We start from the raw sequence: 24,780 nt of genomic DNA on the forward strand, positions 1-24,780 counted from the left end.
CCTGCCGCTGCTGCCGCTGCCTCTGCATGAAGTCCCCTATAGTGTCAGGGTCAATTATTGGATGTTTTAGATGCTATCTAGCTTCATTCTGTCACTCTGTCATGGCCATGCTGTTGCCCATAATTTTGGCATAATGGTGCGTTAAGCAGCCTCAGAGGCATCCATGCATGCTGCCCCTGCTGTTTCCTGTCCATTTCCGTGGTGTTTCCATCCTTTTCTGAGGTTCCCAGGTGTTTGGCCAAGCTTCCCTGTGCAGAGCCTTGGTCCCCTTGAAAAATGCTCGAGTCTCCCATTGACTTCAATGGGGCTCGTTATTCGAGACGAGCACTCGAGCATCGGGAAAAGTTTGTCTCGAATAACGAGTACCCGAGCATTTTAGTGCTCGCTCATCTCTAGTCTTAATCTTGTGATTGTAAGTGGGATAGACCAGTCTCTTTATTTCTGGGACTGTTCCTTGGGGATGATCAATTGCATTGGGTATTTGCTGTGGGGGCTGGTTATCAGGCAGTAACACAAGCCACTATTATGTATTTAGATGTGGACATTAAATACATAAGAACATAAGGACATAAGAACATTAAACTAAATCTTTGCTCCTGGTGAAGAAAAGATGAGCTACAGCTTTGCTGTCTAACTATCATTAACTGTTTAGCTGATATTTAATGAAAAAACAGCCTTCATACGGTAGTCATCCTCTAAAATGTAATGGTAAGTAAATGACTTCCATATTTATTGTCAGGAATCTGTAAAGAGGCTCATACCAGAGTGATGTATACATAGCATCATATGGTGGAGTTTAGTAATCGATGTCATTTTCCTGTCATCAGGACAACATCTTGCTACCAGATAGCACTGAAGACTTTATATGGCGGTGACAGAAGTGGACAAATATGCACAAAATAACAACACTTTTTTTTGTTGTATTGAAGCAGCGTGTCTCAAATTACCAGAAAATGTGCATTTTATTAAAAATTAAATGTATCTACAAAGTATTTCTGAGGACCAGATGTGTGGAGAAATGCAATGCTTCTCCTGTTTTTTCAATGTTTAGGACAATGGACCAAGGTAATCTTATAAGAAGTATAATATACAGATTTTTAAGCCATTTATATTAATGTAGAGGTCTATCAAAATGTACACTAGGTTACTTTCAAATTAATCTATAGTGAGGTTCAATAGTCTTTACAGAGCTGTTTAATATAAGCACTTTTGTCGTTTTTATGAGGGAGATGATGGTTTGTAGCAGATCCATTGCAAGATAAGTTACATGTGTATTAAGGGAAGGATCACCTTATCCATTGCAAGATAAGATAGTTTGAAGTATGAAGAAGCATGGGGCAATTTAAGGGAGTTGTCCAGAAGTAAACAAAAAAAATACTATACATGGCTTGGGAAAAAGGGGTGGGCTATTAAAATAATTAACATTTTATAAATGCCTCCTTTGGCACTCCTGTTAACCTGTTCTGCTATATATCACTGCCGGGCCTCTGTGCTATTCTGACCACAGCCGTATTCCTGCTACAGCATTAGTTTCTGTGTATAGCAGACACACAGCAGTGGTCAAGACAACACTGCCAACCTCTGTAAACAAACAGTAGCCCGGCAGTAAAGTATGATACCATGGCTGAACGTGAGCTCTGGAAGAGGTAAGTATAAGATGTTTAGTGTTTTAATAGCCCTTTGAGTGATATGTAGCTTTAAAAAAATGTATAATGGACAAACCCTTTAAGTTGAGCCTTTGTTCAAAACTATAAATCTGTTTTGACAGATCCTTACTGCTCCCATTAACCTCTACTGCTTCCATTGGGTTGTCATTTGAGGTTTTCTTTTTTTACTAAGCAGTGCTTACAGTGACCAATCTTCCAGTAGAGGCTGCAGGTTGAACATAGCCTACCTACTGTTATGCATTGTAGGTCTAGTGAGCATTTTTGCCTGAAGATGAAAGAACAAATATGGAGAAAGCTAAAATTACTTTTATGTTTTTTTTATCTTTATAATTACCTCACCACAATAGGGTCCTTATGAGTATCACATGACCTGTATTGATCCGCAATTGGTCTGAAAGACTATTCCACATTTCTTGTGGACTGATTGATCATGTAGAGCTTTTGAAAACATCGCCAAAACGTGTTCCAAATCCATTAATTATGATCTGCTAGGTATTTATTTAAGTTAAATATAAAATTTCTATTGCCAGATCACCATATGTACAATGTCCAATGGATTTATGCCATGCTATAAATTTGTAATATGACAGATGTGTCTATCTTTGTGACCATATGAAAGGACTATGTGTTTGGCTACAAAATGAAAATCTTTAAGCCTTAATCATTTTCCTTCTTATTAGATACAGAACTGGAGACAAAAGTCAATATCTTCTCTTTTTGAGTGGACTGAATGTTACTGTAAATTGAGTGTGATTTGATGACTCTTTCTGAATTTGAAAGCAGATGTTTCTCCCAAATTTAATAAAAAAAACATTAAATCCTTTGGTCCAAATAATGTTTTCACATAAAAGCAAAGAAATAAAATATGTATTTAGAGTAATCCTTTTTTAGCTTTGGCAAAACCTTCTATTTTTATCCCCAATAGCTGAAACCTAGTTTTGGTTAGGGAGACTATGTGTGTTCAAAGGCATCTGTCATCATATTCATACACTATATGCTATGGATACCAGAGGAATTTATGTAAAAAGTGAAACAATAGACCAGTTATGGACAACAGTGTTGTCTCCATGCTGACGTCTTCCATCTAATAATTCTACTGATGGAAGTCCTAGAGAACCCTTAATGTGCCAGTATTCATATAAACAACACATAATAATTGGATGAGCTGGTGCAGATTGTGCATTAGATTTCACAACTCTATGTAGTACCTCCCATATGTTCTTTGTGATAGGTGGCAAAACAAATGTAGAACTCATATAATTACTACAACTTTGTCTGTAAAGTGAAATATATAGTCTAATTAATGATAAATGCAATAATACACTTTTAAAAATCCAACTACTCAATATATATCGATAAACGCTGTCAGAAATGTTTAGTTGGGGGTATCTTTCTGAAAGTAGGAGGATATCCTCAAATTATTGAGTCTGCTTGGAACAAATTTGGGGGTGCTTGTGCATACCATGTTTTAGTTTCAACCGTTATATCTTGGCTCCCATAAGATGTAATGAAGATAAAAATAAGGGGGTGTAGAAACTGATGCTAGCTCATTGAAATTAGATTTTGACCCTTGGATAAAGAGCCTTACACGTTCCAAAATAATGTATAAGGTTAATGATCACTGTAATCAACTCACTTTGTGCCAAGTTATTTGCATAATATATCTTATGTACTGTAGTTACATTAAGCTACAGTAAACTTAATTTATTGCTTTTATACGATTTTTACAGGCCCTTAGCAGAATATTTTGTATTCAAGGTTTTGCATTGAGTAGAGCTCCTTACAGATGTTTCTTGCATTGCAGAATAGACCCATCAGGGACAGTAAATCTCAAACTTAGCCATTTGGAACACATCATGTGTGGGCAAAGGAAAGAACATACATGATTTTAAAATAATTTGTTCTGCGATTAAATATGTTTTTTGTGAATTTTGAACATATTTTGTTAGTTAAGATAAGAGACTAAATTGTAACATGTCAAATATTGATAAAGATAGTTTGACAAATACTATTTTAATTTCATGCAGAACTAAACATCAGTATTGGGAACAATTGCATTAAGCAGTGACTTGCTGCATCTTCCCTGTAAATCTCAATCATATTCTGAGCAATATTTGCAGGGCACTGTAATCCACTGAAGATGGGAGATCCTAAATACCAAAATAATGAAATATAAAATAAAATGGATATCAATAACATGATAACCTTTTTATCAAAAATTCAATACGCAAAGCCCCATGGCAAAAATTCCATAAAAATCCAACTTAATTATATGCGTAAGCATATTTTCTTTAGAAAGTGTTTTAAAATATTGGCAGGTGTAATGAGTAACATTACATATTATTTTCTTCCTTTTCCATTTGACTTGCCAGGCGTAAAACGCAACTCTGGTTTTCTGACTGTTCATGTCTTTGGATGTCTTCCCATAACCAATTGTCTAGGTGACTAATTGCTGATTCCAGAATGAACTAAAGACCACCTACTTTCATAAAACACATCAACCAGAGAAAACCTGATGCTACTTGTACCTGTCAAGAGTGATTTTCTTCTTCTTTAATGTAGTAGACTTTAGACTTCAGTGCCAGACCCTCTGACTTTACCTTACAATAGTGTAGATTCGCTGTAGGCACTGATATGTTATAGAATAATGACTATGTAGGAATTATATATATTATTAACACTCTTTTAATTAGGGGGTTAATGTCTCTTCTGAAGACACAGGGACCCAAATAACCCCCAGAAGCTACTCTTCTAGATGTTCGTGGCCTAAGCATACTGTACATGTTTGCATACAGCACTTGACACGGTCAGAAATGAAATCGTAATTTGTACATAAATTATCTCTAATTATTAGGTTATACTTCCAAAACTATATGGAACATATAGTGACAAGACTTGAAGTTTTGGTATGTGTCCATCTGGAGCGTTCAGGAAGTCAATATTCTTGAACCTATGCAAGCTTCCAATTGCATGGCTCCGTGAGCAGCCGCATCCTTCATAAATTTCTAACTAAGATCATAGGATGTTGAGCTGCCTTTACAAACACAAAACACATATGAATTCAGACCACCAGTCAACAATAAAACCGGTTAACTCTAGATGACCCCCTTTCCTGACCAGTTCCCAACCTTTTTCCAACAGACTAATTGGACCATAAAGCATATAGCATCTAAACTAGCCTCAAGATCCAAATAATAAATCAGGAAGATTATTTAACCAACTTTCCACTTTATTATAGATGCACTGAGATTACACTGAGATGCACTGAGTCCTGAGATTACATTTAGCTGCCCCACTTCTTAATATAGCCCCATTGCCAAACATTCTGCAGCTCTTAATGCTGTCTTATAATGTGTCCCTTGTTCTTAGATCAGAACAAGATTCTAGTCCATGACTAAAGTCTCAGTAAGAGCCTCTATAACACAAACAGTCAGAGGCTAGGGCTAGCTAGTAGACTTCTACTGTAAAATGAAGGTCAGATACACTAAAATTTAGACATTTCTAGACTAGAAAGTCTTATACTGTTCCAGATTTATCACAGCTTGTGATGATCTATTACACCATTTCACTGTCAAGTCTATTCTATTTAATCAATATTTTGTGCATACCATGGCAACTTAGGATACAACCACTTTACCCAATGTCATGGCATCTTACCAGTAAGCCACATCATTTTTGTTGTTGTACAAGTTACAAAACTGTGTAAAACATTGTTGCATTCATTTCAAAAAGGTTTTTGATACTTTTAGTTTAGTAAATCGCTCCCTTTGTGTGAGGTTTTACTACTCTTGTTGTTACTGCTCAGTCTGACACCATCAGTCATGATTTTACTGTGCATTGTTAGAGTCTTAGAAGTTGTTAATTTAGTAATTTTGTGGCACAGCTTCATGCAACACAAATTAGGGGACGTTCCGGTGCTCAGTCGGACCGTGCGCCAGAGTTATCATGCAAAGTCTGACAGAAATGTGTTGCAAACCTATGTTAAAGTTGCACCTAAAAAAAGTTGGTGCACTCTGTCGGGGCAGTGCAGCGAGCCCCAGATTCCTGAAGAAAATGCGATCTGAATCTGGTGCACCCTGCACTATACACACGCAAACTGCATTTAGTGCATTTCGCACTACTCTTAGTAAATGTGCCCCATTTTAAGAAAAATGCTCTAGAATTTTTAAATTCTTGGAAGTATAGTGAATAGTTTAAACAGACATGTCAAGAGAACAGATCCTTTTTTGCCATTTTCTGCACACATGCATTTTAAGAAACACTCATGCTCCCAGATAACGTATCGGCTATCTTTCTTCTAATTATTAAACTTGCTCTTGTGGTGGATACACTTAGAAATATGAACTGGATTTCCAAGACAGCTTTTAATATCTAATATGTTTATTAGTTTAACTTTGTTCATAACCTTGACCCAATTGGATCTATGCCACTTACAGGTTTATTTTATGTACTTTCATTTTACAATTTCTCAACTTTGTCTTGTTTGGCCACCTTCACTTCCCTCCACAGTACCACAGCTCTGCTGACTCTCGGTCCATCTCATTGTGCTCATGTTTACTCTTCATTAATGAATACGGGTGACCTCTATAACCAACAACTGACCTTCCTGTTTACAATGCTACACCTCATTTCACCATTATACTCATCCCTATATGTTTCTGTTGACATTATGTATTATAGTTTCCCATAGATCCCAAACCTTCGACAGTCCCTATTGTTTCTGGTTTCAATCCCTTCTGAAAATATCCAAGGATAGAATCACTGGACCGCCATGGAGCACCTAAGGCCCCTTCTCCACTGGCGTTTTTCACGCGCGAGTTCTGCGCGTGCATTTGACGCTCAGAACTCGCATTGCACTCTGTCCCATTGTATTCAATGGGTTTTTCTCCATTTGCGTGGTTTTCAACGCGCGTGCTTGCGTTCGTTTGCACGCGCGTCAAAATCGCAGCATGCTCTATTTTTGCGATTCACGCGCATTTTTCACGCACCATTCAAGTCTATGGGGACGTATCAAAAACGCATTGCACTCGCAAACATTGCAAGTGCAATGCGAGTGCAATGCGTTTTAAACGTAAGGGTTGCTAGGTGACCAGTATAACAGTATTTCCCCTGCTCGCGAACGATCATTTAATTAAAAAAACACAATGAAGAACAGTGAAGAATAGAATAAAAACAGTGAACACAGTAAACACAGTGACCACAGGATCATTTAAGATAAAAACACAGTGCAGAACACAGTGCAGAATAGATTACAGATGTTCGGCACATCTGCTTACTTGTCGGGAGATACGCGCGGAGCGCTGCGAACAAAATAGCATGTGAAGAACAATATATATGTGTGAAGAAGACATTGCAGATGTATGGAAACATCTGCAATGTGTTCTTTACACACATATATATTGTTCTTCACATGCTATTTTGTTCGCGCCGTTCCGCGCGTATCTCCCGACAAGTAAGCAGATGTGCCGAACATCTGTAATCTATTCTGCACTGTGTTCTGCACTGTGTTTTTATCTTAAATGATCCTGTGGTCACTGTTTTCACTGTGTTCACTGTTTTTATTCTATTCTTCACTGTTCTTCACATCTGCTAACTTGTCGGGAGATAATATACGCGCGCGGAACAGTGAAGAATAGATCGCAGATGTTTGCAACTTATCAGAAGACATTATTTTTCAATTAAATAAAACATTTTATTCCCGAACCTTGGTCCCTTTGAAAAAGTCCCATTGACTTAAAAAAACGCGCGTGAAAAACGCACCGAAAACGCAAAAAAACGCGAACAAAAATGCAACAAAAACGCAGCAAAAACGTCAGTTTTTCACGCATTGCACCCGCACGTGAAACGCAACGCTAGTGTGCAAGAGGCCTTAGTCTATGAGCCAAACATGTTGTTTGCCACTAACTTAAGTTGTAAAAAAGGGGGAAGAGAAGTTTGTCTACTGCTAACCTTCACAAACAGTACAAAAGGGATATAGTATCATTATTCTGTTTGTACGGGACACATAAAGTACTGTTCATAAAATACAATAATCACATTGGAGCCACATTGGGATAAAATTACCTGGTAAAACCAGTTATTTGTATAAGTGCATTATAATCTTGAATATATGATCTGTTACAAATGTCAAATGTCACCAGAAACATTTGTATGAAATCTTACATATGTTTTTATGTTGTTATGGTAACCTAACATTCATATAATTTCTAATGAGCAGTTGACACATATTTTGCCTTTTCCAAGGCCACAAATATAATGCAATTTACTGATTTAATAACTGTCTGAGCAAAAAAATGGAACAAAGAGATCTCTCATATATCCTAATTAATGTCCTGATGACATAACCCACTCGGCTCTTGTTCTTGTGGTTTTACACTTTCATCATAACATTGATAGCAGAGCAGTTTTATTTAGTATACCTTTCTGTGTGTTTTTACAGCGTCCTTTTACCACTGCAAAAATAAACTGCATGCTCTATTAAGAGGTGTTAAATATCAGGTTTCTGTCTCCATGTGAATTGGGGACCAGATGCATATGTAAAGAATTTTGCAGGTGCTATAGGATTTGAAATGTTAACCTTTCTTTTTAGCCATATTTGCATATTAAGAAATTGATAGTTTGAAAATTAAATAACGTGTGTAGAAGTCTCTTGCTTATCCAGAATATTCATATTATTCTTTTCTACACTTAAATTATGCTGTTGTACATTCTAGCCTCTTAAATATTTTGTTTTACCAAGCTGTGATAGAACATACATTATACATTACCTCTCATAATTCCAATTGGCTGGTTTTCATTGTTCATGCAACTTAGCTCAGGGGAAGTATGGTCTTGAGTGCAAAAATGGGGTGACCACTTGCAGTTGATAACCCATAACTCACTCCTAAATACTTTTTACATTTTCTTTCTTTTTGTCATATGCCTAAAAAACAATAAATATATTATTTTCTCCAAAGTAAAAATAAACATAGTCTAATGTATTCTTAACAGTGTAGATGTGTTCATGGTATTCTTCTTTCAAAGACGTCTACCACCAGGATTACGGATTGTAAACCAAGCACACTGTGGATCCAGTTTTCTTTAGGTTTCTTTTGACCTTTCAAGAATAAAAGACATTAGGAATTATGCAAATTAAATTAAATTAGCCTGACCTATAGAGCCTGGAGCCCCTCAAATTAATTTGCATAATTTTTAAATCCTTTTTTTTTTAGAAACCAGGGTAAAGGAAGTTTAAAGAACAGCAGATCCTGCCAACAGGGGGCACACACCAGTATATCAGTGTGCTTGGTTTACAATCCTTCATCCTTGTGGTATATGTCTATGCAAGAGAACAAGTGTCCATAGAGTAGAAAAACCAAATTCATAATTTATTTGATGATGAAGAATTTAAAATGTAATTATTCCAATTTCTCTGCTATGCAATTTAAAGAGGTTGTTATTAGTCAAACGTGTGCACTGTATAGCACTGTCATGTGATCTTGTCCTAGGAACTCTATAATCTTTATAGTGTTGTTGGTTGTTGTTGATGGTGCATAACAAGCATATAGAACACTCTAAAAGAGTATGTTTTCTTAAGAAAAACAATGAGGATAAACCTGTCTTTGTAAATTCATTTCTGATTTTGTTGTGGTGGGAGATATAGTAGCTGTATTATGTAATGTATCTTTAAAAGAACAAATACTGGACAGGGAGTTTTCCACCTTGCCAAGCATTGTAGACTACTGGCAGTATATTGTATTGTAGAAAAATGTAATATGACTTAAAACATACATTCTTTTATTTAGAATTATTATCTATTATGGTGTTTCTTAGAAATTCACAAAAGTTTCATTTTGGCAATTTTTATGGGGCTAATTATAATGGATGTAATAATAAATATTTTATAAAAAAATATGGCTATTTTAAGGCTTGGCCAAGATAGAAAGAAGTTGATAGGACATTTTGTTATTTTACTGTGTGCACAACTTTCACCAGAGACCAACATGTTGACTTTAATTACCTTTTAAGGATAAAAAAGAGACTAGTATCATGTTGTGATATTCCCTTACTAGCGACCTGCATAATATATTTAAGTGGTTACATTGATTGTGTATGTTCCAATGGTTTAATTCAAATTATTCCACAAATGAAAAATAGTGTGTATTTATAATTTGAGTAGTAATCTGGAGAATCACCAGAACAAAATTATTTTGCCCATTGAGAGAAGAGGAAATAAGACAAAAAAAAAACCAAGTCCATCATTCTTTTTGAGTTAAGATTATTTTTCCTGCTAATTCTTGTAATATGTAATATAATATAATATACTTGTGATCCATGTTTGGCTCTTCCGTTGGTAAAGAATTATGTGTGGGGGGATAAAGCAGAAACATGTTCTTTTGTGCAGTATAATGGAATGTATTACAAACACTCATCACCAGAAAAGTTCTGCCATAATTTTAATTACAGTTTCCTTTACCACCCACTATAAATACAATACTCCAGTATCTGGAATAAGTGGAAGGGAACTCTTTTTTATCAAAGCTTATTTTGATATATATGTATGTATATATGTATATATATATATATATATATATATATATATATATATATATATATTTATATATTTTGAATATATGATTATTAAACAGCTATTTAAGCCCTACAGTTATAATCATATCTCATTGGAATTGCTGAATCGTGTTGTTCTTTGTAGAGTGAAGAATAGAATATTTCAATTTTGTTAATTAAAACTTCTGAAAAAACAAAGGTCAATTGTAAAATTTTAATTTATTTTAAATTATATATAATACTAATTGTAGATCCCAGCTTTGCCCGGGCAACAGTGCAGATTAATTTATCGGACATACATACATACAAACACACATACACTTATATATTACATATCTATGTCTAACTGTATGCATTTCTATCTATCTTTCTGTATGTTTTCTATCTATATATATGTTTATCTATATTAAGGGACACAAAGCACCACTCCAGGTAGACTCCAGGTATGTAAAGAAATAGTCTTTTTTTATTCCATAACCAAAAGTTGTGATGTTTTGGGTCTAGCAATCTATTTGTATGTCTGTCTGTCTATATATATGTATGGGTATCTATCTAAAGAAGAAAAACACTTTTTTCACTTTTAATTGGAGTGCTGCTCTTTTTCCTGGATTTATCCATCTGTCTGTCTGTCTGTCTATCATATTACTGACCTGTAGTAAAATAAAAGCTGAGCTGTGATTGTTTGCTAACTGCCACAGCAGGCAGCAGTCATTGGCTCCTGTATATGGTGGTTATTAAGTGTATTTTGGAAAGCGCAGGGTGAAAATTTGACTCAAAACCTATGACGTTCCTTGAGTTACAGCGAACTGCTGTGCAAAATTTAATGATTATGAACGTGACAGTGCATATTCCTTTAGGGGACATACATACGTACATTCTTATTTAGAGCTTTATTTTGAACTTTATGGAGTGATTATTTTTAATAATTTTTTTGTGATACGGTATGTTTTTATGGTCAATATATGTACATTATGCGGTACTCTGCAGGAGTCATAAATTGTTAAATGCTGAAGATTTTATCATGCTCATTCTTTAGCTATTTTGCTGAAACTTTCTTTTACTTCCAATTACATAAATTGGTATTTGCTTTTCTTAGAAGCTACTGTATTTTTTTCTGTGCAACACTCAAGTGTGCTCACATGGAAACTCTTGTCCTCTGGGATAGACAGAGTAGTTTCATACAATCACCATTGTCTCTTGAGTAAATAGATGTACTAGTTGAGCAGTTAATTGCTAGATCTCCATATTGAACATACTGTACTTATCTTTATGCTTTTCTTATTATTTTTTAACATTTGAATACTTTGCTAATATAAAAATAATGTATATGCAATGAATATTGAACCTGTACCTTTTTACTTAAAATTATGAAAGTACTTTATACTAAATGTTAGAATGCTTCTTGGTTTCAAGGATTTTATGCCCTTTCGCCAATTCTGTTGCTTAAAGTTGGCTCAGTATGTTCAGTAAACACTAAACCAAATTTTAATTTGAGGTTAAACATCATCTGGGGCTAATTTTATGGATTTTATGGTCTTTAGAAAATTCAGGGAAAACCTTAATATTATTTCATGAATAATTCATTAATGAGTACCTTTTATTTGTATTGCTTGCCTTAGAGGTAGAAGTGAATCACATAGTAGAGCAGGGTAGCAGAGGAGAACTGAAATCCCCTTTACTCTTGACTTCAAAAAGGGGGTTAATGCACTTTTGCACTCTTTAATAACCAAGTTACTCTCTACACTATTAAAACTTAAAATAATTAGAAATGAACAGACATGAATTTCCCATTCAGTTCTGGGGGTGCCCCATGCAACCCGCACATATTTCCAGATTGGCTACCGAACAGCCAATCTGGCAAATTAACGCCCCTAGCTACTAAACATGGCTATGATTGGCCAACTGGACACCAATATGTCCAAGTCACGTGGGGTGCCCCCAGACCTGAAGGGAAGTTTGGGTCAGTTCATCTCTAAAATAAACCCCTATTCTGCTGGAGAGAGTGCAGGTTCAATCCCTTATTATACTTATAGACTGTAAATCCTCCCTCTTATTGTTCCATGTGACTATATTTTACTCTGTATATTCCCCACATGATTTGTAAAGCAATCCGGAATATTATGGTGTTATATAAATATAATTATAATTATTACAGCAATTCTAATCAGTTTTTCACAGCTTATTTATAGCAGTCTGGATTCTGTTTTTCACAGATCCTTATCAATGATAGTTTATAAATAATCTGTGAAAAACGGTTCTAAATAAGACATGATCTTATTTTTATCAAATTGAATCAAATGGAGATTCAAAGAAATGTAGTGAGGAAGAGGAATCTACATGCAGATTTTGACTTGGGTTTGTAAGCTACAATGCTACACGCTGAGCCACTAGTAAACTCTAACTCTAGAAAAGTGGAGTATGGATAATATAATAATAAATCTTTATATAGCCCCATCATATTCCACAGCACTTTACAAATCATGGGGTCCATGTACAAACAAAATAAGACATTACAGGGAAATAGCATAGTCATATGAAACAATAAGAGTGAGGGACAAGAGGTTTTAAAGGCTTGTATAATGACTAATGTTTTTATATAGAATGCATGAAAAATTTCTTTTACTGTGTTTTTTGTTGTAAGACTGATTTTTCTCTATACTTTTGTTTCATTTGGGTGGGGTTGGATGATATAGGTGGGGTGTTATGTATCTGGGGGGTATTATGTTAGCATTACTACCAGGTGTATTGTCCACTGCTTCATCACTGCCTTTTCCACAAGTCTATGCTTATATCGCTACAAGATAGGGTCTGTAGGTTTGTTCTTAAGTTGAGTTTGTATGTAAGTCAGAACTGTATATTTTATCATTGTAATCCCAGACAGAACTTTTTTGGTCTCTGTGACAATTGGATTTTAAAAATGTTGGGTTGTCATAAGAATCAATATTAACACTAAAGCTTCATTACAGACACATTTGATAACTGTTTCAGCTGATTTTTGTAGGCTGGGACTAAAGTACAATAAATTACCAATATCCAGAGGTCCGTTTTTAACTATGGGTTGTATGTAAGTCGAGTGTTCTTAAGTAGGGGACCGCCTGTAGTGTTAAAGCTCTGTAAAATAAAAGAATGGTGGGGAGGTCCAGAACTGAAGTCTTGGAATTGAAGTCTTGGATGATGAAAGTAAAGCTTATTTTACCATTTCACATAGTGCTATACCCCCTTGTGTTAGCTTTGAACAACCCTCAGAACAATACCTGAATAAGTCAGGTGGGCTACACAGGTCTATCAGAAGACAATCCTATTTCATAATTGAAACCATAAATAACCTATTTGATTTAATAATATTTATGTTAAAGCAACAAAGTTTACAGTCTTGCATTTGAGAAGAGTAGGAGAAGAGGGTTGCATTGACAAGCCAACTCAATAGGCAGCACTTTGAACACATTTTATAAGTGGTCATAAACTTGTAAATAAGTCATGAAAGAATAAAGTTACATTGAAACAAAGCACATCATTGTTTTTCTTGTGAAATTCTCAATAAGTTTGATGTATTACATGATCCTCTTCCGATTGGAAAAAATAGTTGGATCTAAAATGGCTGATTTTAAAATGACCACCATGGTCAACACCCATCTTGAAACGTTTCTTCTCTCCCATATACAAGTGTGCCACAAACAGGAAGTTGATATCACCAATCACCATTCCCATTTTATTTAGGTGTATCCATATAAATGGCCCACCCTGTATTATGACCTCTTTTAGTTGGTTACTATTATATAAACCTTAAACCCCCACCATTTTCCCCTGCCTATTATAAAAAATGCAAAAAATGTATTTGCTTGGCACAGTATCTTGAAAAACACAATTCTGTTGTACACACTTCTGTGCCAAAAAGTGTCTGAAATTTTGTATTAGAACAGCAGAATGTTTAGTTATTAAATTATTTATTTAATTATTTTATTCTGTTCCCTTATAAAGAATGGCTGGACCATTATACAAGCTCTTATACCTCTTGTGTCACCTCTTCTTGCTCATAGTATGTAAGCTCTTGTGATCAGGGCCCTCACTCCTATTGTTCCATATGACTGTTTGTACTCTAATGTAATATTATATTTGTATATGCCCCCTATGATTTGTAAAACGCTATGGAATATGATGGGGCTATATAAATAAAGATTATTATTATTATTGATACAGGTTTTATATACTTTACTGACAAGTATAATAAAAATGATGTGACCTCAGCTGGTTTGACTTTGGGGGAAAAAGTCCATGTGCCAATGTGCCAACATTTTGTTGCAGTTTTCAGGCATCAACAAATATATACAGTCATAGTATGCCAGATTTATCATCCAGCATCAGGCACAGTGATAAAGCTGGAACAGCATAACGCTGCCTTACATTGTGCTACTTTTAATAATGCGCCATCATTGAAACTACATTCATTCTTAGTGCATGTGTTGAGGACAACTTATGCTTGGTGTCAATACTGGAGACATGTTTTGACCTTGTAGCCAAAATTACATATCTACACACTTAAGTAAATGAACCCAGTGAAAAAGGCAGTTTGAAGTCTCTCAGTTAATTCTGGGATACAGAATCTGCTGTTACCTCCACCAAGATGGCTCCACAGTTACTGAGCCTGCTGCCCTCAAAAAGGCCTAGTGTATTGAGTTATTGAAATGTATATAACAGCACATGCTGAGATCTTTAATGTAGTTGGAGGAAAACAAGAAGAAAAAGTCATCCCAGCCAATTCCTTCAATAGTGGATTTAAACGGCTGTGCTTATTACCCATAGATCAAATCATCAAGTTGGCAAACAACGCAAAGCTGAGGTCGTTCTCGGCATTATACTCCATGCATGAACATTAAATAACTGTTTTGTAAAGAACTGTTCTCTTAGGGTTCTGGTCTCAGGCTCATGACCATTTTGCTAAGAGCTTATAGTTTGAGAAACTGTATACTTAGCTTATTGTGCAATGAAGTGACACTGAAATCGGCTGACAATTTACGTAGAGGCTTGAAACTAATCACTGAGTACAAACTATATGCTGGTATTATCACAATCTCTAAAGATGTATAATAGGACTTTGGTTTCCATTGCTATGTTATCTTTTAGATTTTAGTTTTTTAATTAATTATTTACATTTTTTTTTAAATATAAAAGTACCACTAGATAGAGTTGGGATAGCGTGGGGGGGGGGGGGCAATCTAACAACCTGTGAAACTGCAGCATTGAGGGGCTCTTGGAAGGAGGCTATATAAAACAAATATGATAAGATGACCACAGTCACTGTGCCTGGAGTAAGTTCCTCTTGTTTATCTTGATTTTGATTGTATATTTCCTTTAAAAGGCATCTACCACCAGGATGAAGGACTGTATGCAAATGAACCTGAGGGGCTCCAGGCTCCTTAGGTGTTAATGGAGCCTGGTGCCCCTTAGGCTCATTTGCATACAGTCTTTCATCCTGGTAGTAGATGACCTCTAAACACCTTAGTCACATATATTACACTAGCATGGATGGAGTTAAGAACAATGCATAACTTGCTTATGAAGTACTCTGATACATAAGCTTCATCACATCTGCTCAATGACATAATATGAGTTCATCACCTATGATCAGGAGACATCTACCGTCTCCAAGGATATTTATTGGTCTTAGATACGCATGTGGGAAACCCATTCTAAGCAGCACTATAAATGATTGGTAATGCTGTGTTATCACAGCAGTACATATGTTTTGTAGTAAAGCTATTAATTTTTTTTATTGCAAATTTCATTACAGTCGGAACTTACTTTCAAGTTAGTCATGAATTTATTAAAACTTCACACTAAGCTTGGGGGTACGTGTTCCATTTTATAAGCAGCCAGGTGTTCTCTGGATTTTCCCTGATGTAATGACTGATAAGTAATAAATGTGCTTTGCTAATAGAAATGCTGTACATGTATTCATGTCATGTATGTTTAAATGGAACTATAGACTGAGGTTTCCAGGAACATTTTCACATGACATTTCAGAAGGACATTTAGTCCCTGCTAACGCGAAACATGACTTGACAAAGTTACGAAACATGAGGGGGATTCCATCTGTTTTGTGAGTCTTTCACAATCCCATAAACATTCCCCTTATTACAGGTACTTCAGAGAAGATGTTCAGTCATGGTTAATACCAGAAGAAAATAACATTGTTGCTTTGTCATCACCAACTAGTGAAACAGTTTTCGATCATAAGTTTTTTGTAAAGTTTCAGTAATGCAGAAGAGGACTAGATTTGGAGATTGACCAATACAAATGATAAAACAGTTTCTGGACTTCAAAGTACATCTGTAATCATTTGGTCACAGTCATTCTGAAAGGAAGTATATGTAGATATCATAATGTAGTAGTCACTTTATTTTAGCTTTCCACTCACCATGTTTCCTGCTGTATCTATCAATCTGGTAAGCCTAACTTTCCTACATTCTGGTCCAGCCAAGACTTAAGCTGATGATATACTTTCAATATATGTTTACAGAGAGAGATTTCTCCCTATGCCAGAAAGGAGGGGGTATTTCACATCTAGACTTCACAAAATAAAGCATATTACCCTAAGCTCAAAAAATCTGGCATAGAATCTGACCAAGTATTTTTTTTATAAAGCACAGGCATATATCTATATAGATATTTGGGGCCTAGTAATCACATATCAAGGTGATATGAGTTACATCCTAAGAAATTTTAGAGAAAAAATGTATTTGTTAATAAACTAATGTTTAGTAAGTTTTTTAATGCATTTGCCACATTAGTCCCTTATTTCCAGTTCACAGTGTGTGTTGGTTCATGGTTATTTTGTGGCAATGCAGTTGGATGTTAAATCATTCATTGGACTTGACCTTGCATCTCTGCCGCCTGCCCTGACCCTGTGTCTGAACCTGAGCACGAGACTGCCTCCTGCTAAGATACCTCGACCTTTAGCTGCCACCCTGGGTTAGTCGCACCTGTGGAACGACCTGGTGGAACCCCCGCCAAAGTAAGACCAATCCCTCTTTGCAGTGGGCTCTGGTAAAGACCAGGTGCCACTTAGATTCCGGTCCCAGGTTTCGGCTAGTACCACCTCCCATGGTAGTCCAGAGGATCCACAGATCTTGCATCCTGACACTAATCTTAAGAAAACATTTATCAAAGCTTCAGACAAGCTAATCTTGAATGGTTTGCTCCTCTCTCTTAAGCCATGACTGATAAAACTGCCTTGAAGTCTTTAGCAAGGCTATTGTCAATGTGGCCAATACCTAAATATTTGTGTGTATGAAAAAGTATATTAGTTTTTGACCGAGTATTGGGAGGCATGTTAATGCAATGTGTTTTTTACGTATATGTAACAAATGCATTTGACTAAAGCTACATTCACACGATGTACGTCCGCCGTACCATACATTGGCAGCCATGCATTCACACGAATGTATGGGGGACGTATATACGGCCGACGTATATAAGGTGCATATACGTTCCCCATACACTTATATGGCCTCAGAGTGCCTTACAGGAGCGGTATGGTGCAGCACACGCATGCCACCATACCGTTCCATAGCCCGTAGAAAGATAGGACATGTCCCATCTTTCTGAAGAATTCGGCGCTGTGTATTCCTATGGAGAGGGGCGGGGGTGAGCAGCGCTCATCCCCTGCTCCTCTCCCCACTGACGATGTATGCCGCTGGCGAGGCATACATCATGTGAATGCAGCCTAACTATAGTAGTGTTCACTCGGTGGTAATCAATGAAAAGACTTACGGATTTATTCCCTAAACACACACACACTAGCCATGAGTAAGGGCACAGGATAGCGTTTGAAACGCATAGGTTTTTTATATACATCGTTTTTGAGCACAGATGTTTACTCCTGAACCGATACTCACTTATATTTTCTAATATTCCTTCAATAAAGAAGGCTGCATGCCATGTTTTAATCGAACTTTCAAGGCTGGTGCTGGATAATTTGCCTTTGTTACGTTGACAAGCTCCAGCATCCTGGAGATATCCATAGCACATGCTGAAGATGCAGGTGGGTGAGCTGATACAGACTTTCTTTCTTATTTTAACTTATTGACCCTTATGTCAGCTCAATAGTTTGGATTTCCCCTTCAGGATGCAACATGGAGCATCTTACATCAATGAATAGTATTTTATCTTCATGCATTTTACTTGTATTCCTCCCGTGATGCACATAGGCTAAAAAAGTCACCTTCCTGGTCCACTGAGAAAGTTATCCTTTAACTGGACCAGATGCGTAACTTGGCATGGACCACTTGTGTCCCTCCCTCTCTTTGCTTTATATGAACTACAGCCCCTAGCACATTGCTGTCTCCTTCCCCCTCCCCTAGCACGGAGAAGTTATTCCATGAGGAGATCAGCTTACCAGTTGTCTCCAGAGCTGTGGCTGAAGCAAAGCTTCTTGTATTGAAACAGCTCGAGATAGAGAGGGAGAGAGATCAGTGCCTCGCAGAACTGCAGTGTTGAGATACTGAGACACAAGTGCATCTGCTAGCTGTTAATATTTGGCAGAAGGACTTTTTTCCTCTAGGATAGTTTTGACATTGAGTTGATAATAATGTTTGTCAGCTACTTGATTTTAAGTTTCCTCTCCTTTCAAAAATCCACACTAGCAAGACCTGGGGGAGAGGTAAGTCACATTTGGTCCAGAGTGATGTACTTTTCAGAATTGATTGACGTGTTCATATATGACGGTAATGTGTTTTGCTATGTTTTACCAAATTAAGAAAAGTTTGCTCATTTTAAAGACAGCCTGATACTTGGAGGAAGTTTTTCAAAGTTTGTCAAAGTTCTATTCATCATAAACTATGCTATTGATGGGTTAATATAGCCTTCCCTCTTTCATACAGATTGAATTTTTATTTTGTATTCCCCTTTTGTATTTAAAAACTATCAAATAAAATATATATTAGGGAAACTGTGACTTGCATGGCTTTAGGGAGTAGACTTGCTAATGATATCTATATTTTTGCTAATATTGTTGTTCTTTTCCATGATTAAGTTGCTTTTATTTATATTCCGTATAATGCCATCATATCTTATATGTAACAGAGTTGGACAACTTGGTACAATGGCAAATAGAATTATGACACAAGTGCAAACAAGAGTTACTAAGGTAGTGACATGATACAGTAGGGAGGATAACCTTGCCCATGTGAACTTACAACCCAACTTCTATATGTAACTTGTAACGACTTTACATGTTTAGAATATTTTTGTAGCGATAGTCGGCTTGTGGTTTGCTGAATCCAAATTATTACCTTCCATGGTCAGAATATCATGACCCCTGTCTTATTGAATTATAATGGTCACCGTGGTCATTGAAGAAACCTTTAGTTTTAGGGTTTGCACAACATATTGGGGCACATTTACTATGAACAGTGCAATCTGCACTAAATGCAGTTTTCCTGTGTATGGTGCATGGTGCGCCAGATTCTGGATTTCTGGCGCACGTTCTTCATGGATCTGGCGCCCACTACACTGCCCCAACAGAGTGCAGCAACCTTTTTTTGTGCACCTTTAGCATAGGGTGTGCAACAGACTGAGCCCTTATTAAATGTGCCCCATAGTGTCTAACTTTGGTATCATTCAAGGATAAAATCAGACATGAAAATGTGACATGACGTATTAACGAATTATTTTTTGAATGATTCTACGTATTGCATAACTGACCCCTTTTTCTTCTTATAGTGTGAAATACACATACACAAAAATGTCTCAAGTGTGTATATATATATATATATATATATATATATATATATATATATAGATAGGTAGATATATGTGTGTGTGGATACCCAAGATGCGGATGTGGTTTTATAACATCAGTGAAATGCAGCCACAACTGACCACAACTCTCATTATGCTGCTCCATCATCTAGTAAATGGTGAAATTGCATGAGTCAATATTGATGTACTTGGAAAGTTTAATAAGAAGTAACTTATTTTGTTGGCTTTGTGTCCCAAAATTAGCTTGGATACTTTTTGCCAGAGGTTATATAAGGACATTGTGAAAAGTTACCAAAAATGAAGCCTTTGTTGACAAAAAAAGAGTTTGGATGTAAAAAAGTACTTTAGATGTATTAGGGCTTCGGTGGTAAGGTCACTGAGGAGTGTCATATGTCAAAATGCACAGTAAATGGTTGTACTGTTGACTTTAATTGTGTAAATCCAGTCTTAAGCTCCAGCCTAGTAGGCCACATTTATTTATGAAGACAGTTACTGTATATAGCTCCAGCTATTGCAATTTCAGATGACTCTCATTAAATGAAATATACTATCAAAATTATGCATGATAAATCACGAGACACTGACGCCCCTTAAACACTAGTGGATGTGATACATCCAACTTGCATCACACTGGCAGCGTGTGCTGGCTGGAGCGTCCAGACCGACCACTGATGCATGAATGCTGCATGTCAGCTTTCAGGCTGGACTTTCCGGACGAATGTGATGCAAGTTGAACGCATCTCACTCACTAGTAGTGGTAATCTTCTTATATTTGTTATCAATGGTCTCATTCCTTCAAAATCAACTTTTACAATTATGCAAATGAGTCAGAAGGTTTCTGAGCCCCTCTATGCTGTAGCTACACAGGCTATTAGGCTATCCTCCCCCTCTGCTCCTCAGCACTTCCCACTCCCTTACCTGATGTAATCTCACTACAGCTAGGGAATTTTCAAACATGGTTGGAGGGGGTGGGCTACTGCACAATTTAACAGCCTGTGAAGCTGCAGCATGGGCTCTAGTAACACCACCAGGAGCCATTCAGGCTCATTAGTATAATTTTAAAAGTAGATTTTAGTAGGGAGGAGGACAGGGATAAAAAATATAAGATGATTGTCTTACTTACTAATGATGCATTACAAGTTATGGTAACTTTTGGCCGGAATGTGAAGCACAAATTCAGTTTATAACCTAGATAATTTTGGATCCCTATGCCACGTCGATGCACGGGAGAGGAGGAGGGTGTTAGCGCTACTCACCCCCTCCCCTCTCCATAGCGATACATGGCACACGGTGCCGTAATACGGGGAAAGATAGGACATGTCCTATGTTTCCCCGGGAACAGAACAGTGCGGCACTGTACGGCTCTGTGCGCCCATTGACAGCCAATGGGGGATGTATATATGACTGATATACGGCGCCCGCATATACGGCCCCCAGTGACCGCGTGAATGTAGCCTAAGTTGACAAAAGAAGTTGGTTCTTATTAAATGTTTCTAGTACTTCAGTATTGACATCTTTATTCAGTTATATCATCAACAGAGAGCATTTAGCCAAAAGTGGTTGGCTCTTTGGTCTCTGTAGTGGCCAGAAGATAAATGACTTTATCTGGCTTAATGCAACATGTTTCTGACTGATTGGTTTGGGATCAAGGTGCCTCACAATTAGACATTGATGGCTAACCTCTGTTAAGCCATGAGACACAGGACACCCCCAATATAACTACATAAAGAAATAACCCCCATAGTACTACATAAAGAAATAATGTTGTTTTATAAATTGAGAAAGGGAAGGCACAGTCAAAGCCAGAGGCTGCTGGAGGTAGATAGCAAGTTTCTGTCTGACCCTTAGTGCTTCATTCACATTGTTGCTTCTGGTCCAGATGTAAATGAGCAGATTATATTCTACACCTTGTGGGTAGTGTATGGGAGACATCATATCAGTTGTTCTCAGCCTATTGTCTTTGAGAATTAAAAGATAGATCCAACAAAGGGGAAACTCATAAAAAACAAAGTCGTGTATATGACATATTATGCTCAGAAATAGCGTTAAACCTCATGTCAGATGGACTATTGAGTTAGTACAACAACGTTTGTTGAAAGGTTAGCTATGCTGTGAATGCTAACTAGAATCCATGAAATGCTGTATAGAATGTTAGAAGGCTTAATACATATGTACAGTATATTTAAGGCGGAGAAATGCTATTTATAAGAGTAAAGCTGAAAGCCTTAGAATTTGTAGTTTCATAATATGTGGAAGCAGCATGTTGCCTTTATCCATTCCTAATATATAGTTATGGCGGCTGCTAACAGGAGCCTTTGCACCACTTATTGATCGCAAAGATAAAACTTAAATACTAAGTGTTAGCAGCTTTCACAGTTTCTAATTTTACTTGAGTGAGAATTTAGCGCACAATTCTTATTCTCACCCCCTACCTGCAGATACAATTCATAGATGTTATTAAGAGGAAATTTAAGGCAGCTCAGCAGTAGTATGTTACCACATGTTACAGTAACTCCAGGAAGAAAAGGCCATAAAAAGAGTTACAAGCTAATCTGGAAAGGAATTGTCACAGTAGATGTCTTGTAGGCATATATGTTTTTTACTCTAGAGCCTGTAATGCTTAACATATGGCACACACACTACCTTTCTCTTTTATAGTGCTGTGGAAAACTAAAACTGGCATAACCTCTCTCCAAAAAACAGTTACTGTTTAATGGCCCCATGGGTATTCAGGAGAAACTCCATTTTTATTGAACACAAAAATGCATTGCGTTATTACAAAAACATTTCTGTACAACCGTTTGCTGTGAAGTCAGTCTGTATGTTGTAATCTATATTTTTATGGATACTGTATCTACACAATGCATATTACAGCAGTATAGGAAAGGGATTAAGTGCATCTAATCTCTATATTCTACAGCAAAAAGTATTAGATAATATCTATTTCTTCAACAGAATGATACTGTAGTCTACCACCTTCCACAAACATCATAATCTGCTGGTAGCATGTTGTAGACTATGGTCTTTATTATTCCTGCCCATTATGCCATTTCAGAGAAAATACCATTTTAAGCCATATGTTAATGTGGCAGGTGGAGCCGAGTTTCTCTCTCCCTGCACTCTCTCCCCGCCCCCTGCCGTCCAAGATGGAGCTCACACTGACACATACACTGAAATCCTGCTGGCAGCAGTATGAAAAGAACTACAAGCTACAGACTTGTACAGATGCTTTAAGCTTGTACAGATGAATTCTTTATCTGAAGAGGCACAGCAGACCTAGTATGATGTGGAATAGCAGAGATGTAGGAGAGCTGACTGTCATTGTGTATAATATGCATCTCATGGATCTGATCATCTCTGATCTGTCTCATCTCTCTTTCTATTTGTCAGATACTAGTAAAATGTTAAGAAGATAAATGAAAGTGTATATAAACCTTGTACCCTGATAATCTAAGAACATTGTCAGCTCACAGAACTAGATGGATCATAATGTGTCTGCTTAGAGAGTCCCCGCCCACACCCTGGAATTTTTACACTGACCTCCCTGAGTGATAGGAGCTATAGCAACAATAAAACTAAGTAAAATTGTGAAGTAAAGGGTTCAAAATGATCTTCATTGAAATATGAGAATTTTATTTCATGGGAAAACCCCGTTAAAAAAAAGTTGGTTGGAAATCACAGTGCCTCTACAACATGATCCCAGCAGATTTTAATGCTTGGTGGAAGGGTGGAATAGTTTTCATGTAAACCCAAAGTGCTCTGAAATATAAACTTCTTTATTGACTAGAGCAGAAAAGTGACCTTAGTACAACTCATAGTAAAGTTAGTTCCATCACATGCAGCATTTAAAAGGGTTAAGAAAGGCCAACAATCTGACACTCCGGTCTTGTGCCAGCTAGATGTTTTTGGCATAGCAGGCAATCCTCAGTGACTATGCTGTGCATCTTAGCCATTGCACAGTGTATGGAGCCATGTGCTGAAAACAGATGAATGGTGTGGGGTAACCCCTTTAATGTCTTGTTGTAAATGTTAAGCTGAGGTCATGAACATGATGTAAAGAAGCCTCACACAGCCCCACTCAAACTTTTCAATATATCATTGATGGCATATATATGGCCACAATAACCAGTTAAGATATTTCTTTGTACTATGGCACTTTAGTTAAATAGGTTACATGGTGACCAGAAGAGTTTGGTGTGAAAATTGTCACCATCTCCTTTGTTTTAGTGGGTCACTTTGTCTTCGCAAAATTTGAGGGCTTAAGCCCTCCCTATAAGGGAAGCTATAGGGACCCTTGTCCAGTACCTAGCACGATTATACAGTACCTGAGGCAAATGAAAAATCCAAAACTAGCTTTATTCAGTAAATCTTAATCTTGATGGGAACTTTGTCAGTACATGACTGCATTAAAATAATGCATTACTGTATATATGTAATCATGAAATTATATATCAAGCAATTCAGTACGCATATTTTCTTTCCTTACAAATGGATCCATTGAGGGATCCAGACAAGAAAGGGTTCAAACTGCCTTTAATGAGGACTTCCATTGACAGCCTGTTTACTTTTTCTTAAACAGTACAGTATTTACATTGTCATTTCCCAATCTGTCTTAGTAAAGGAAGCTCTGTTCACAGGTTACCTAAATATGATGTAGATACGGAGACAATTCCCTGTGGTTTAACTGAATGGAAGTCATGTTCACCTATACCAGAAGCAGAAAACATTACTACCCTTCTACCCGCCTACACTTTGCTGTGTCAGCAAATATTTAACCTTTAAGGATAGAGATTCCATCTGGTCCAGT

The 24,780-nt window shown here is 36.8% G+C and overlaps 1 protein-coding gene and 1 long non-coding RNA gene across 4 annotated transcripts in view; one reads left to right on the top strand and one right to left on the bottom strand.

The window, feature by feature from the left end:
- The window catches only part of THSD4 (thrombospondin type 1 domain containing 4), a 450,024-nt gene that overhangs the window by 282,258 nt on the left and 142,986 nt on the right, over positions 1-24,780 (top strand). Inside the window, exon 1 of one of the 2 annotated variants that reach the window (XM_072148084.1) lies at positions 18,581-18,873. The exons of the other annotated variant lie outside the window; for it this stretch is intronic. Coding sequence (XP_072004185.1) covers positions 18,802-18,873 — 72 coding nt within the window. The 5' untranslated portion in view covers positions 18,581-18,801. Of the gene's footprint in view, positions 1-18,580; positions 18,874-24,780 lie in introns of those variants that run through there. 2 annotated transcript variants of the gene reach the window in all.
- LOC140127412 (uncharacterized) overlaps positions 1-24,780 on the bottom strand; it is a 157,103-nt gene that overhangs the window by 36,788 nt on the left and 95,535 nt on the right. For both annotated transcript variants that reach the window (XR_011854983.1, XR_011854982.1), the window contains one exon: positions 8,435-8,589. This is a non-coding gene — a long non-coding RNA (uncharacterized lncRNA). The remainder of the gene's footprint in view (positions 1-8,434; positions 8,590-24,780) is intronic.

Source organism: Engystomops pustulosus, chromosome 4, assembly GCF_040894005.1.
Source record: "Engystomops pustulosus chromosome 4, aEngPut4.maternal, whole genome shotgun sequence".
Classification (NCBI taxonomy): domain Eukaryota; kingdom Metazoa; phylum Chordata; class Amphibia; order Anura; family Leptodactylidae; genus Engystomops; species Engystomops pustulosus.